Source organism: Saccopteryx leptura, chromosome 3 (genome assembly GCF_036850995.1).
Source record: "Saccopteryx leptura isolate mSacLep1 chromosome 3, mSacLep1_pri_phased_curated, whole genome shotgun sequence".
NCBI lineage: Eukaryota > Metazoa > Chordata > Mammalia > Chiroptera > Emballonuridae > Saccopteryx > Saccopteryx leptura.
Window position 1 is genome coordinate 327,042,395 of NC_089505.1, and position 18,162 is coordinate 327,060,556.

Below are 18,162 nucleotides of genomic sequence, written 5' to 3' on the forward strand. Positions count from 1 at the left end.
TGATTCCAATTTTCCTAGGCATTTTGGTAAAGGTGTATTAGCATCACAATGATACAGTACCAAATGCTTTACCCCGTGTGTGTGTGTGTGTGTGTGTGTGTGTGTGTGTGTGTGTGTGTATGAGTAAAATGTAGACAAAAATGAAAACAAATAGAAAGGCATTCCTCTATGTAGCAAATAGTTAAATAAAAGGTAACTCTTCCCTTCAGCTAAGTTCTTTAGAAAGACTTTTAAAAATATAAAATAAAAAACATTTTGAAAACCTGATCACAACTACATTTACTAAACTGGGGAGGAGGATAAGGGACTATATCATGTTCAGCAAGCAAACACTGGTATATAAGAGAAGTTGGGTTTTGCTTCTGATTTGTTACTTTATATTTTTTAAACCAATGATTAAGAATAAAATCTAGAAAAAATAAAGTGCTTTCTAAGACAAACATCTTCATTTTGGTTCCTTTATTATTTTTCTGTCTCTAGGCTACACAAATACAACTAATGCTAGAACAGAAAGGAAGAAAAAATATTAACAGTCCTTTCAACTGAAGTGTTCCCACAGGGCCTAGTATATAAGTTCAGATATAATCATAATAAAGAGGAAATAATGCCCATCTCACAGAGAAAGCATGAGATGGCCTTTCTTCATTTTAGTTATTTCCTTGTCAGAAAAAAGGGTAAGCATCTCCAATGTAAGATTATATAAATTGTTGTCACAAGATCCTCACATTTTATCATATAGTTTCTTTCCAATGACCTGAGCATCATTAAAGCAAACAAGTCCTGTGGAAAGCAATGAAGTTAAATAATGTAAAGTTTAAATGTAAAGTAATAATATGATCAGAGACACAGCAATGGTCTTTCTCCAAGTTCCAAATAACTTAGCACCCCATTAAAATCATCTCAGATTATTAAGAATTTTATTTGTTTTGTCAAACTTTTTAACTCTTGTTAAAACCATAAACACATGATAAAGACACCATCTAATATCCCTTCTTTCCAAAGAACAATTCTGCTTATTTAATTACATAGCTCTTAAGTCCAAACCCTTTATAGTATCATGTTCTCATCAGTACTTTCAAAATTATTGTCTTGCATGAGCATCAAACACTGTATGATGTTAACAAACCACACAGAATTAAATGAATCCCTCTAATAAAGTGAGCCTTTTTACAGTTACATTTACCATGTAGTCTTTAAAAGGGGAATGTGAAAACAAAAGTGAAATCTTTCTTTTTTAATTGAATTTATTAGGGTGACACCAGTTAACATAATTATACAGGTTTCAGGTGCCCAATTCTACAACACATCTCTGTGTCCACCAAGCCCCCAAGACAAGTCCTCGCCCATTACTATTTATGCCCACATACCCTCCTCCAACTCCTCCACTCCTGGCAATCACTTCACTGTTGTCCGTGTCCATGGGTTCTTCTTTTTTTTTTCTTTTTTTGCTCTAGCTCTTCACCTCCTTCATCCAACCCCCTAATCCAGGGGTCCCCAAACTACGGCCCGTGGGCCACATGCAGCCCCCTGAGGCCATCTATCTGGCCCCCGCCACACTTCCGGAAGGGGCACCTCTTTCATTGGTGGTCAGTGAGAGGAGCCTAGTTCCCACTGAAATACTGGTCAGTTTGTTGATTTAAATTTACTTGGTCTTTATTTTAAATATTGTATTTGTTCCCGTTTTTTTTTTTTTGTTTGTTTGTTTTTTTACTTTAAAATAAGATATGTGCAGTGTGCATAGGGATTTATTCATAGTTTTTTTTTATAGTCCGGCCCTCCAACGGTCTGAGGAACAGTGAACTGGCCCTCTGTGTAAAAAGTTTGGGGCCCCCTGCCCTAATCTCCTCCCCCAACAGTTGTCAGTCTGCTCTCTATGTATGAGTCTGTCTCTACTTTGCTTGTTAGTTCATTTTATTCATTAGATTACATATATGAGGGAAATTATATGGTACTTATCTTTCTCTGACTGGCTTATTCACTTAGCATAATGATCTCCAGATCCATCCATGCTGTGGCAAAAGGTTAAGATTTCCTTCTTTTTTAAGGCCATGTAGTATTTCATTTTGTAACTACTATAGCCTCTTTATCCACTAATCTGATAGGCACTTGGGCTGTTCTTTTAAGGGGGGTTAAGGGGGTGTCCTTATAAAAAAAGCATCCCGCAATTTTAAAAGTCAATTGCTTTTTTTGAACGGGAAAGGGTATGGTGAAGAAAGGTATCTGTTTTCCTACAGCATACTGATCTTTTGGAAATATTATACTAGGTTTGCATGCCTAGAACCTCCCAGGGCCAAACCATGGGTACCCAGTACTCTCTCTACCAAGAGAACTGATTTTTTTTTAACCACACAACGTTTAATGATTTGTCTGCTAATGTGTTAAATATATCATTTGCCTTTTGAGTTCCTACTAATCCAAAACATAGAAAATCATCCATCTGAGCTTCTCATCAACAAAAGACAGCCAGGATTACCACATTCCAAAAGCCTAAAAAGGTGATGTTTTAGTTAACCCACACAGCTTTGTCAAGAGTAACTTTATCATTTCCATTTGGCTTTTCAAAATAAAGACATTAGCTCCTGATGCTTATTACTCCCATTGAACTCATTCAAGAGAAGTAGGAATACACAGAGAAATATCTGTCACCCTAAATGGTTTCATCCAAGATCATTCTTGATGATTAAGGCTAATGCTTTCACATTTTAATTTTTCAGTAAAGAGAACTCTACCTTCTGTGCTACTGTACTTCACATTCAAATATTGTCCTTTAAATGTTTCTATCTAGCTGGCTTCCATTGTAAAATATCCTCTAATCAAGCCATAACATACCCCTCCTCAAAAAGGAAGAAAAAAAAAAGGAATCCAAAATTAAGAGACAGACCAGCAAATCCCATCTCTGTCATTTAACTATACCTATGGGTGTTGGGGCAAAATGCTTATCTGACTTTCAGGATTCAAATAGATAACATGATCACAGAAACCATTTGCAGAGCTGCAGTGAGAATTAGAAAGTATATATGGTACCTAGCTCAGGGCCTGGCATATACAGTCTTCCAATAAATGGCTAATTTTACTATAATATCTGTTCAGAGATGACAAGTATATATTCCCTTTGAGATGAAGACGATCTCCTTGTTCCTTTGGAACTCTGTGTTGAAAAACATAATTAAGCTAGACATTCTCAGGAAGTACATTTATATTAATATCAATTAATACAAACAGCTGTTTGAGAAAGCCAGCCAGATAAACCTGCTTCTTGGTCAGGTATAAAATTCTATGGTACTCAAGTTATGACTCATTTCAGTTAATGACTTACGTCACCAAATAACCGCACTATACACATTGCTTTTAAGAAATACCCACTGCCACACAAATGAAAATTTAATAAACAAAATGTATGTCTTGCCCTCAGTATAAGAACAACAAACTAAAAATGTTGTTACATTAATGGAGCTTCAATCTGGAGCAAGCAGGAGACAAGCAAGGCTTTCTAAGAAATACTAGGTTGACTCATCATCCACTCTTTCTCCTCAGTCCTTGACTCCTAATTCAGTTAGGTACTCCTCATCCCTGGATTCCTTTACCTGTTTCCAGGCTCAGACTCATACTACTCTATATAATAATAATTACTGTTTACTTCTCTGCCCAAGCACTAGAATTCAGAACTCCTTGAGGGCCTTGAGGGATTGACTGAATCATAGCTATCTTGTACCTGGAACATTTTCAGCAACCTTACAGATGTCGACTTCAGTACCTGAATTTCCTTATTACAGTAACCTTTCAGTTGTCATAGCCTCACATTCTTTAATCTGCTTAACACTCTGGTAATTAATCACACTCAGGTTTTCTAATTTCCAAACAATTAGAAGATAAATTTGATGGCACACCTTTGCCACAAACCAAGTGACTACTGTTATAGAATTTTCTCCTAGATAGCTCTGCAGTCCTGGAGGAAGAGGTATGAAAACATACAGTAAAAGCAATCCAGAGCAAAATATAAAATGCAACAAAGTTAGACTGACCCTAACATGGTAATCTGACTTAATATGTATATGAGATTTAGACGAGGCATGGTAAAAAATGTGAATTGAGAGGAACTTCTCACTTTAATAAACTTCCTAAGCAAGTTGCTTAACCTCTACAAACTTCAGTTTCAACATCTGTAAATTGAAGGCATTTTCAAAATAAATCTTCCAGCTCTAAAATGTATTTGTTCCTCTGATGATTCAGAAGGCTGTTCAGAATACTAGATTATAATTACATATTATTTGCAACCATCAGATATCAGTGGTGATGAGATAATAAATATTTCTATACTTTATAATGCCCACTAAGTGAATATTTACTCTAAGAAAGAAAGATAAACTAGTTGTCTTATAAAAACTTACCAAATTATCATCCTCCCCAAAAGATTAAACACCCTTTTCAATACATCATTAACTACACAGAAAGAGGCCTGTGAAAGTTTCCCAGTATTATTTAAAATATAGAACTAAAAGATCAAGTACTCTGAAATATTAACAGAAAATAATTTTAAAATTTAAAGAAAGGGTGCCAGAGTTTAAAGAAAAGATGGAAAATCTAAATGTCTGCTACAAAGGAGTAATGTCCATATAATCAACATTTATAATTGGATATCTGCAGTTTATATAGTTTTCTTTTAATAGCTGGCAGGAAGCTTGTTTGAAGAATTCACCTAACATAATGGCAAACCAACACGCACTTTAAAACACAGAATGACAGTAAATGGACTATTGTGTTTTTGTTCTTGTATAAGAGCATTTAGATGCATCTATTTAAAAAAAAAAAAAAACCAGGTGCATTATCCAAATGTTCAGTAACTAGAGACACTAACAATTGTCTGTCCATGGCAATTTCATTGCTGTTTTTTACACAAATCATCGCTTGCAAGCACTGATGTTAAAAACAGAAAAACAGTCTAGTACACAGTGGCTATAAATGCCAAGTCAATTTTCAGCAGATAATAAAGTCCATGTTTTACAATCAGCAATGCACTGCTTTACTACCCAAAAATGTAAGCTAATAATATATAGCTCTACTAAATGGAAAATGCAGATATGCTGTTAAATAACAGGCCGGCTGTGAGAGGATGGATCATTTCTGCAGGGACCTTCTTAAAGCTATGTGTAAGTGTTTTGAAAATATCACATGATGTGGCCATGTGTTAAAAATTACAGCCAGTTAAGTTCTCTGCTAAGAAAAATATGTGGGCAATTTATGAAATGCACTCCAGAATGGAGATGTCTTAAGTAAAACCAGATTTTGAAAACAAACCATTTTTTTTTTGAAACTTGAACTTAAAAAAAACTTCCATGCACATCTGGAGAGCAGGACCATTGAGAAAGGGTGGTCTGACCTAATACTAGCCATCCTCTGAAAGAACAGCACTATTTCTGGACTACACAGACTGTGCTCATTTACTGTCCTTTTAAGGAAACATTCCGGAAAGCATTTTGTAGGTCAACATATGTTCTTTGATAATATTATACAAAGATTGATAAAAATATAAATGTTACAGAAAGCATAGAGTCATCTCCTCCTGAAACAATATAATGTCCAAGGTCTCCCAGCCTTTTCATAAGAAAACATTTTCCTTTTAAACACAAGGGTCTAGTTGTTACAAAGTGACAAGCAGTAAAATGATATTTCCTTATACTGAATTAAATCATAAAAATAGTTTAATTTATTTCTTTAAAGCATGTATGGTCTCCTTTGACTTTTCATAGTTCATTTTTTAACAGTATGCTATCAACAGCTAAAGCATGTTTTTTTATAACAAATCATTCTAGAGCCCTTAAACTAAAGACTTTTGTACCTGCCCACCCTACCAGATCAGTATGTCTTTGAACAAATTCAGTCTGAGCATATCTGTTTCCAGAAAAACCCACTTTTATAAAAAATATCTGAGATATGAGAATTGTTAATTCAAGTTTAATATAACCAGGAACTAGTTCTAACACCTGATCAATAATAATAATAATAATAATAATAATAATAATAATAAACGGTGTTATATAAATATGTAGTCAAATTTTACAACACAGTGACATTATCAGGTTACCTGAAATACATCCTTTCCATCTTCTACACATAATGTCTTATTTAAAAATATAAAATACACACTAGATGGTTAAAACTGTCTGGTAATATAAGTGCATATGTATAAACTAAAATATGCTAAAAATATATTAAGAGGTAGTCCATTTAACAGTCGAGTACAGATGGGTGTCAAAAATAGCCAAGTGTCAGATCTCCTCAAGTATCTCCACTCTGGCACATGCTCATAGTCACAGCTGTTAATAATATACTCTCTGCATCCAAGTAAAAGATTTTCTAAAACAGTTGATGAAAGAGAGGGGAAGAGAGAGACAGAGAAAGAGAAACACTGCCCACACCTCAGGCTACTGCTTCAAAACCAGTCAGATATTAACAACTCAACAGTAAAGCAAAACTTACCTATGATTGTAAAACTTTAATATAGTTCAATGCATTTTAAATAAAGATGCTTTAAAGATTACTTTAAAATCATGTAATTAGGAGTAGCAAGGGTCCTAACTAATCCCTAGCCCTATTATCGTTCACAACTGTCTTTGTTTTATTGCGGGTTTTGTTTTATAAAACAAAATACAGATTTCTTCAAAATGCTGATAAATTAGATCAATTAACACATGTATTTACAGCATAAAAACAAAGAAGAATCAAATTATAATAAAAATCAGATGAAATTGCTACAATATTATGGTGAAACAAAAAAACACAAGCACTTTTTCACGTTTCCATATCACACACCCAATGCACATTACATTTTTAGGTGCATTGTGCATATATATAAAGATGAGAGCTTCAGAGTTAAAATGACCTTTTAAACACAGTGATCATTGACGTTTGCAAATTGATTTCTCCCATATTTCAGCTACATACAATCCTCATTTACTGAACTACTGAAAACTGCAGTTCTGTCACAAATGCATCCTTTCTGTACATACATATATTAATAATGATGAGGACTGCAAGACATCCTAAAGGGAAAAACATTCTTCAAACAACTAGCAGCAATACCTACACACAACTGGGGTTGCAGAAAACTGGCAGATAATGTTTCAAAACACCATCTGTGAGGTATACAAACTCTGTGACCAAGCACAGCCTCTTCTGTCTGTCCTATCCAAATAATCTGCACTATTCAGCCAGCTGGAGGATTTCTATCTGCCCTGTCTTTTTCATCTGGAGAAAGACTGCTCAAAGTAGGCACAGCGTAACCTAGACAGTTCTTGAGAATAGCAGAAATAATCCTTTCCTCATCAAGCTCCTTCTCCCAGGCTTCTTTCTCCATAAGCAGAGCCGTCACTAGCAGCAATCACAGACAGGAACACTCTAGGCTCCAAAGATAATATTTCTTCAGAGAAAATTGACATACACTAAATTCCCAGAACCGCAACAGCTTCAGTAATTCAGCAGACTTGTTATTTTTAATTAACTGATTTCAATTATTTGCCTACGACATCTAAGTACTATGATTTAGGGCAGGACTGGAATTATTTGTAGTTCCAAAGCTTTCTTTAATATAAAAAGCTTTTTAAGAGACCTTATCCCAGGGCTCTGTCATAATCTGAAAACTCTTTCCACAGATGAAATTTCCAGGATACAAGGTACAGATGACAGTCATGAAATCAAGAACAGAAACAATACTTCTAACTTGAGCTAAATCCCTCAAGTAAATTGCTCTGGCAAACATACATGGCTAGTTTCCCCTCAGCTTTTAAAACACACCGCCCAAATTTTAAAAGGCAGGACTCCACGCTCTGTACCCTTGGATTTATCTTGACAGCTAGCTCTCTTTAAGCCACCTTCCACATATCACCTCTGTCATCCCCAGCCCCTGCCCACAGAAAGTACAGCACATTGTGGGGCAGAAGGTATTGTCCATGCCTAGTAAAAAGTAAGCTTTCTTCATGTTAAAATCAGAGGGAGAAAGTGAACAGGGCTAACTCACCAGGCATTCTTGAATGCAGCGTCCACACAGAAAGTGACTGTCTCCTAAAAGCAAGCGCAACCAGAGCTCATGCCTCCTGTTCTGGAATGAGCACCGGCAGAGAGAGGAGGGCCATCCGAAGGGGCTGGGGCGGCATAGCCCGAGGCAGGGTGCTGGGCGCGTGCGCCTGCCAGGCAGAGACAGATGGAGAGCTGACACTCTGGGTTGCACTTGAAGCAGAAATGTGGATGATGACAGAAGCACATGTGGCCTTGAACCCAGCCCTGGCTCTTCAGGCAGAACAATGACAGGGATGTGTGTGTAAAGTATCAGAACCGTGGCCTCCCCTTAAACATTCTATCTCTCTCAGAAGTTTCAGAGCACCAAAGAACAGAAAGTAAAAAGCAGAATGATAAGCTAAATGCTGAATAATTCATTCAACACCCCCCATCCACTAACAAGTTAACCCTTATTTTGCCAAAAGAATGAAAAGTAGACCTGACCCCCTACCAATGCTCACAATAAAAGGTTTCCTTCATCTTCTCATAATCAAAAATTATATTAAAAAACAATCATAGGCACAGATCTCAAAGCTTGTTTATTGAACAGAAAATCCCAAATAGTATAAACATTTTCATAAGACTTTGTATATTGTGCCAGTTTATCATACTCAGCAAAGTATCAGAATCATTCCTTTTGTCAGCTTTTCAGTAGTATGTGTAAAATAGAACACTTTATAAGCAGAAACAGGGCACTTTTATTTTACTAGCAGGCTTTTTTAACCCCCTGTGATCCCTGTGCTGATATGCTCCAAACATTTTCAGCTTACTTTCCTCTATCTTGCATAGAGATCCATGAGAAACGAAAACAACATCTTCATTCTAAAACGCCTTTTCAAACGCTGAACAATCACGTCCTCTTGATTTTTTATTTTTTGCACACCCTTAAATGTTTATCCTTCCCACAAATAACACATGCCCAACCCAGTTCAATGGACTCTTTCTTATTAAGCTTTAATGGACACCATGATATATAAAACTACAAACCTTTGTTACAGTGCTTTATCTAACGCTGGCTATTTTCCTCTCAGCAGTCCCTCTTTAGTCCTTTGTAAAACATCCCTGCCTCATAGGAGAAACATACGCCTGTCTGCCTTGCATGCCTTCTCTAGACACAGAAATGCCAGGCAGAAGGAAAATACTGTTCTCCTCTAAAACTCTTCCTCACTTTAACACTTGCCAATCTGTCCTAGGTCTGTATGTATTTCTTTTAACAACAGCACAGGCACATGATAAGACAGATGATGTCTCCGGTTTTACCTTTGCAATGTATGTTCAATTCACTATAAAAACAAAAACAATCCTACTGAGGAGCTTCTGACAACCCTGTAAGTTCAAGGAAGATGACAGACAGGAGCATCCCCTTTTAACTCTTTCCATCCCTTCACAGCCTTCCTTTGCTTAGTCTACACTTTCCATATGCCTGTAGCCTTTGTCAGACAGATTTTCCTATACTTGCTGCCTCAAAGAAATAATAAAATCCCATCTGAAAATGCAGGCAGTGACTCTGACTTCTACCTACTCTCCCTTCCTACACTTCTCCACAGGAGTGCACACCACCTGTTTCAAAGCACACCCACCTACACACACACACACACACACACACACACACACACACAACCTACCAAACCTAAAAATAAATCATCTTTAGTAAACAGTGTCAATCAATAAGAACTTTTACAGCCCCCAAATATTGTACCCTAGAAAAACTGCTTCATCTAGTAAGCCCCCTCAAAAATCCATCATTGTTAGAGACAACTTGTAAAATGACTATAATTCATAATGATTACTCTGTTCTGTCACTAATAGTATACTGCACCCTATTTATGGGGCCAATCTTTTTGTTCATCTTAGTTAGATGTCACTTGTAATGAGGTTCTGTGTAATGGATTTCAGTATAGTTAAGCACCAAGCTCAAACATTCTTATGATAGAAAGCTTTATAGCAGGCATGAGAGTGATAATCAATTAAGTCCTGTAATAAAGGCCTTTATGGCATCCAGCATCCTAAATCTGTATATTTTCATTTTTAAAGAGAGTATTTTTTAAAGCCACTCAAATGATTTTTTTAATACTTTACCTACATTAGAAAGAAAACATTTTCACAATGGGAAATCCAACCTTTCATCAATATGTACGGTGAATCACTTCTGATACAGAAAATCGTATGACAAAAATGCATTACACTTTAAGAAAACTGGATGATAACCGGTTTTAAAACTAGGTCTTAATATCGGTACACTGCAAGTCGCTAAACCATAGCTCAGAAAATTGAACTTCCATATGCCGTGTGATTATGTATCTTTTCTATGCATAAAAAAGCTTTTTAAGCTGTTATCTGACTACAGTAATTGCCACTTTAAATTGATTCACGTCAACAAAACCGGGATCCCTGAGGATTCTCACCTAGAAGTCTGATTGCAGAAAGGGCCTAACTGAATGTGTGTGCATCTGAGACTGGTTCAGCATTTTCGCAAGGAACCAGTTTCTTCCTCTTCCTCTTTAATCCATGGAGGCAAGTAAAGCAGCGACCCTATTTGGCAGTTCTCCTTGAACATGGAAACCTGGATACACAGTTCTATACAGTTACATAGACAAAAATAACTTTCCTTTTAATAAAAATAAAAAAGTATAGAAGCCAAGATCTCTAACATTCAAATTATATAACAAAAATAAACAATCAATAATATGATGAATGCATTTATGTAGGTGAATGAAAAAAAGAATACATATTGTGAAAGTTTTCTTCAGTACACACACTACCCTGTATCACCATTGGAAAACATTTTTCTGAAATTAAATATGTTCAAAACAATCACAAAATACATACTGCTGAACAATACTTCCTCTGGAGAGCCATGTCAGTTAAGGCATGCCTTTTAATTAAGAACACAGAGCATTTTTAAGGCAATTCGTTAAAGAGAGTCATCTAAATAATCACTTTCCAAATCAGTAAGTTTAATCAACAACAGAATGTCAGGCTTTTCGAAAAATACATAAATTTGTTTTTGACAATAAATTTACATCTTTCTCTAAAAAAGCATTATGGTATTCTATTAATCCAAGGTGGTTTTTTTTTCAACTTGTTTCCAAAACAGACAAGTTGTATCATACAGATTTTTTTGTTGTTGTTCAAAACCTGACTTACCAATAGGGTCTAGCAGTCTACTAAAATCATCTGCAGTTAATGAAAGCTCTCTATACCAGTGAAGGGAGAATGTGAGTTAAAGGTTTTCCGCAGGTCTTCTCAACTTTCCTCTCTGCTTCTAGCAAGCTATGACTTCACACAGTGGGTATTAAGTGAGTTAATTCAAAGGAGCTGAAACCTCATTGATCCTAATTGAAAGCAATACACCCAACCAAATACTTTCCTACCCCATCTGCTCTGGCCTGCCACCAGCTATTCAATACAAGAGAATTAATAGTTTCATATATTCTAACTGACCCAATAAAGGCACTCATTTAAGCAGGGCTGCATTAACAAAGTGAAAAAACAAGGGCAAAATGGGTTCAAGTGGAGCATTTTATTCCTAGTTGCCTTTAACAAAACTGAATAAGGCTTATTCTGACTTTTTATGTGCAAGACTTGATAAACTGAATGAGAAAGCACTCAATGACCAGCCAACGAGCATTGATGAATGGCTATTAAGACCCCCCTGCTCTTAGAGGAGGCTCTTCCACAAAGTGGCACACCAGCTTAAAAGGGCGGACTCACTAATGTCCAGATTTCTCTACTTGCTTGTTCCACTTTCAATTTCAGACCACTGGCCACCAAATGAGGCTGACATATTGGAAAATAATGTTTTATGGGCGAGTGGTAAAAAATAAAATGGAGGCATTAGCTCTGCTTTCAAATTCAAATCTGCTAGTTTTGTCAGACCCCAAAGGTTTTGATTTTCCACCCAGCTGGAAGCTATTAGTGTTTTCTAAAGGCATCCCACTGACAGGGCAAACCTACCTAACTTGTGAGCTATTGGACTAGGAGAGATGAACCTCTCTTTTAGATGGTCTCCTAACTTCTCATCACTTTGACAGTCAATTAAATAGATACAACACTTAATAAAAATGTACATTAATCTGTTTCTGCCATCAAAAGACATCTGAAACAGTATTAAATAAAAGCCATACTAGATTGTCTCCTGGCAAAGATAAATCCAATTATATTGTGTTTACAAGGAAAACAAATGATTTAATGTTTTAGTTAGGCTACAACATAAGATACAGCCAACCACAAAGAAACCAAAAAGATAGGGAAAATTAAGTTAAAAAGTTAATTGTAGTATTTCATAAAGGTAAGGGGATATGTGTCATTGAGTCTCCTTTCTATAACGTCTGTTGTAAACAACTAGACACATTCATAGGGCTTCTCTCAAATACTGCCTTTGGGGGAAATGATTAGCAAGAATTTGCACCTCCTCAACTTTGAACCAGACAACAGAAGAGCTCACAAGAACTTAGCTTAAATGGCAAAGAACAGAGGCATAATTGCCATTTTAAAACTGTGAAGGATGTATATACATTATGGTGTCAAAGGGTTATTTGGGGTTGTTCAAAAGGGCCTAAGCGCTAGCAATAAAATGAAATACAGAAAAGAAAACATGCTGGATAGAGAAAGCTTATCTTAATAGGTCACTATACTAAACAGCACAGAAGCAGAAAATCTTCACGGCTTGGATCATCTGCAACCTAATGACAAAAGCACCATACAACACAGTATCCAATAGAAAACATACTGGACGGTTTGTCAAGAAACCCTAATCTACCAGGGCAAGTGGCAGGTTGAGAGTTAGAAGTCACAACCCCTTCCCTTTCACCTATGACATGTCAAGCTCGATGACTTAGGTCACTTTGATTTTTGTATCTTCATCAGTTAAAGTGTGTAATAATGTGCTCTGAACTGTAATTTGAAGGTTACAATCATAACATATTTTTAAATACTAATAATGATTTTCCAAACTGAAAGTCCATTCCCTATATTTTTTCTATTTTCAATGTGAACAGAATAAAATGTTACATTATTTCAAGCAATATATTTGATTCTTAACTTTGGTTGAAGTATATTCTCTTTACTTCATAAAACAGAAAAAAAACCTATTTACTTTGATTAAAAAGATATGTATTAGTACATTTAAATATTCAGGGTGCATTTGTGTGTATTTGTGAAAAAGAAAATCTCAAGATAAAATATCACATGCTAGAAATAAACAAAAATCTAGATATATTTAAATTATTGTCACTTGTTTCTGACAGAGCCAATGCCTTTAAAATATCACAATGTATTGTAGTTCTTTTCCACCAACAACTTTTGATTTTTAATACCTAACATTTAAAAAAAACCTGAAACATTATAATAAATTTAACACTTGCACTGGTTGAATGTTTTGTGATTTAAATGCAAACTTCAGATATATTAATATTATTAAAAATAGATTACTCCATAGGCACCAGCGAGGGGTTCAATTATTTACAAAATTTAAAAGTATAACACTTCTTTAGTAATCTACAAGGCTGAGCACTAGCTATATTAACTGTCTCTTCAAATAAAATCATTTTCACATAAAAACAACTTAAGTATACACTTGTATGTGAATCTGCAAACAAGTTGCCATTTATAGTTACCTCATACTTTTTAAGAACTATAAAAATCACTCAGATAATAGAGAAGACACCCTAACTACCCATCCCTTATTCATCTGACAAAGGCTGTAACCCTAATAGAAAATCTTTGTTTCAATGTCACTACCTCTGGATCCTGACTAATGGTGAGTCAGTTTTGTTAAAAAGCAAGGGTGATGGTGTATGCTCCACTGAACTTTCCCTCCTCTCAGCACCAGAGACAAAACCTGCAGCTCTGCTCTGTGCAGGCAGCCATCTGGACAGCTTTCCCTTGAAGCCTAGCCCACACCACACTGCTGACAGAATGGGAGGGGCTCGAGAAGTCTGTTGGGGCTATTCATGACATACCAATTTCACATTTTCTGCTTGTAGGCTTGCAACAATAAACGCTAATGAGGACTATGAATGACAATTTTAAAAACAATAAAAAGGTCTCCAAATCCCTTGCATATGAAGACACTGTTTTCAAAACTTCACCTTCTGTTACAGAGTTGTTCCAGTCTAAAGGAAAAAATAATAACCCATGGAAGACAATAAGTTGATCAAAGCACAACTGAATCCTTAAGATTTCCAAAGAAAGCAATTTGTGTAAGCCCATGGAAAACCAATCTCATCACCCCTATAAACAGTCCTGTGCATGGATGAGGTATCTTTAATCACATTCTACTGCCTTCTAAGGACATAGAGATTAATAAAACCAGTTCTAGCCAAACACTGTTTTTGTTTGTTTGTTTGTTTGTTTGTTTGGAACCTAGGAATTTTAAGAGTAGCAGTTGTCCCCAAATAATTAAAAAAATAACCATCACACTTTGGAATAACATTTAACATTCCATACATCTTTAAATAAATGTAAATGTAAAATGGTCCTGTTCTGATAACATCTATTATTAAAAATAATGCAACGGTTCTGGGTGGTGAAATTATAAATTACGTTTCCTTTTTAAATTTTTTCTCTATTTCCCAAATGAGCATGTTACAGTTTGAACTAGAAAAACTATCAATTTAGTCACTGAAAAATCTGAACAAAGACATATAAATGTTTAGACCTCAGTAGGAATTAAATTATCTTACACATCAACAAAATATAAAAGATTCATTTTCCTATAAATTGAGGGTACACGTTTCATTAAAATGAATTAAAACACTTTCAACAAAATCCACCAGGTGGAGCAAATACACAGCAATAAAATGAAAATCCCAGAATTCTGTCATTATATTCTTTTTTCTCACAGGACTTTTATCTCTAATAAGCTCTCTACTTCTATCTCTCCACATTGCAAATTAGGAAAAAATCTATGCACACATACTAATCTGCCACATTTATAAACAAATTCAAACTTACTCAAAAATGGTTTTTAGCTACCATGGATTCATTCCATTTTAAAATTTCATTCCAAAATGAATGCTTTATTTGTTCAAATAATTCCCAATACAAGATATTTTCTTTTATAGCAATGTAAGTTTTTAAATTAATGTTTCATTTGCACCCTCCTCAGTTTCATCACACATGCCCCATCCTCCCTACCCAACAAGAACAGGCTGAACAGAATTTAGTGCTGTATATTCTGAAATGTACCAAACAGTTGTTAAAACCTATAAATCTCAACTCAGTTTTCTAATTCTGTGTGAAAACTTCAATTCTCACTCTGACTTATTAAAATTATTCTTACCTAAATCTTATTAAAGTCTTGGAATACTATGACTTCTTTTACGTTGTATCAAAATGTCCTGTTTACATTCCTTCTGGTAAACTGCCATAAGTCTGCAGTTACTAAAAAAAAAAAAATTTTCCTTCTCTTTTATAAAGTAATTCAGTTCCTCCCACTATTTCTCCCACAGATCTGATTTTTCCTTGCCATTGCACTCCATACTTATTCAGCCCAATCAACACAAGGCACCAACTCCACATTCTTGTTCATATTTTCTTCTTTAATTCCTGATGCCACCTGCAAGCCATAACTCTCTCCATTCACTTTTCAAGTCCTCCAAATTTTTCTCACATAATACACTCTCTGCTGCCAAGTCTTAATGCTACAAATGACGCTAATATTGCTTGCATTTAAGAAAGCTCTAGTTAATGAGAACTAGAAAAAATAAGAGCTTGAAACGGGAAAAGTCAGAGTCTGTCAGTGCAGGATACCAGTTATGTATGTTGCCTGTGGTTTAAGATATATTTATATGATTATTTTTCATATTTATACTGATGTTGAAAAAAGAAATATAATGAAAGAAATGCAGCAGGCCGATAAACATGCACATGCCTAAGGATACGCGTAACACTTACAGCAGAGCTACTTAGATCACGGAGATGCCAGGTCCAGCACAACACACCGAGCTAATCCAATTACATAAACGTTTATATTCTTTGCACTGGAGTTGTATACAAATACAGAAAATACTGACATTACCTTCATAAATACAATACAGAAAGTTTTAGCATGTTTCCATGAAACTCTTCCTTGGAAAGTCCAGTTACTTTATTCTATGTAAAGAGTGGAATCAATCGCCTGGATCTATGCTCATGCCCACGAAAAGATACATACTGCTCTCGTTACATGCCCATACTTCCTAATAACATTAATGAGACACAGATATATGTATCTAAAGGGTAAATGGCCTTAAGTCTGCATTACAGAATCCAAATGAAGTAGGTAGAATAACCATATCACGGGACATGTCATCATGCTTTTCCTTCCTTTTGCAGGAAACCTATCAGAACCACCTTACCACCCATGCTCCCTCATCCACAGTTCGAACTTTTAATCAGGCCACACTGTGGATAAAGAACATACTGAATTTCCTCTTGGTAAGATAACATATTGATTATTCTCTGGGAATCTCCCAAATGGCTCCAACTCCAAGCATTCCTCAGAATGTTTATCCTATACCACCCTCAAACTGGTGACACATTGCTTTCCAAATATTACATTTTACCACCCCCACTTTCATGAAACAGTGAGTCCCTTCACCCAGCTAATGTCCAAGTCCATATTCAAATTCTAACGAAAGAAAATAAACCCAACCTTAAAAGTTCTGTTACTTTTGTTTAAAGATGGACTATTCTATTTTTAAGAACATATTAATTTCCCAAAACTTCCTCATAAAAACAACCTCTAAATTACTGGTTTCATCCTCAATTACTAGAACTACTTACTAGTGAGTCTGACCCAAAAAAAGCAGCACATGTAGGATATTATAGAACAAGTATTAGGAAAATAAAAACCCACTAACCAATGCCAGTCTTCCACTGGCATTGGAAGTATGTTGCTGGTCATAAAGATATTGTTTCATGACTCTGGCCAGGTTGCTAAGTGGACAGAGCCTTGTCCCAGTGAACTGAGGTTTGATCTCCGGTCAGGGCACATTCAAAAGCAACCAATGAATGCACAAGTAAAGGGAACAACTAAATGAAACAATTAGTTGATGCTTCTCTCTCTCTCTCTTTCATCCTTTCTATCTCTCTCTCTATCAATGGGAAAAAAATTAAAAACAAAGATGTTGTTTTATAGCAAGGCCAGAGTGTAAAATAAAAGGGCCAAATTTTTTGGATCCATTTGAAATAAAAAGTATCTATCAGAGTGGTCCAGAAGGAGAAAGCACTGGCAGAAACCTCAAATTCCTGACCAAACCCTCTTCTACGCAATGCCTCCAGAAAGAAAGGAACCCAGGGTGGGAGCCAACCTGATGCTGGTGGACAGACAGGGCTCACCTTGCAGGATGTCAGCGCGCTGGGCAGTTATGAGAGATACTGGGTTTTCGCACTCTCAGGCTGACTGTTTTGCTCTTCAGGTAATTAAACAAGGAAGTAGACTGCTGGATATGAGCCTGATTCCCAAAGCTGCAGCTCCATGCTTCTGCATATCAACTTCCACAAGAACTGCCTGGAGCATCAAACAGAATGTTCTCCTCACTCTGTCTCTCATTTCCTTCTCCACCTCTTTCTAAATCTGACCCAGAAACAAATCCTCCCAACCAAAACATCCATAAAAAGGTATGTATCCATTTGTAATAAAAAACCACAATGTTGCTCTCTGCCATTACCTTCCAAATTTTAAAAAGCAAGAAAATTACCCTAATAGCAAGAACTTCATAAAAATTCATATGTAACAAATCTATGTAAGACATTGGTATCTTAAGATGAATTATACAAAGAAAATATACCGAAATAATAATCATTTTTTCTTTAGCATGTGCTTGATTAAAGTGCAATTCTTCAAAATCAAAAATATTTCCCTAAAATAAATGATTTTGATTTTGATAGTCCAGTTCACAAATTAAACACTCGTATTGTGTCATTAATATTGTTATTTTTTAGTTTTGATAATGGGCATTATGGTAAGCAAATGCTACCTATGATCTGTTTTATGATGTTTCTCCAAAAATCTTATTTAAACAAAACTCTAAAATACTATCTTTGTACAAAGAAAGTCACCATTAAAACTCAGAAATGTAAAATATATCCTTTAAAAGATTAATAAAATGGTATATTTATATA

At 35.6% G+C, this 18,162-nt stretch overlaps 1 protein-coding gene across 8 annotated transcripts in view; it reads right to left on the reverse strand.

Annotated features, from left to right (window-relative positions):
• RUNX1T1 (RUNX1 partner transcriptional co-repressor 1) overlaps window positions 1–18,162 on the reverse strand; it is a 194,690-nt gene that overhangs the window by 143,603 nt on the left and 32,925 nt on the right. Inside the window, exon 1 of one of the 8 annotated variants that reach the window (XM_066379105.1) lies at window positions 8,015–8,169. The exons of the other annotated variants lie outside the window; for them this stretch is intronic. Within the exon in view, the coding sequence (XP_066235202.1) occupies window positions 8,015–8,021 (7 nt within the window). The 5' untranslated portion in view covers window positions 8,022–8,169. Of the gene's footprint in view, window positions 1–8,014; window positions 8,170–18,162 lie in introns of those variants that run through there. 8 annotated transcript variants of the gene reach the window in all.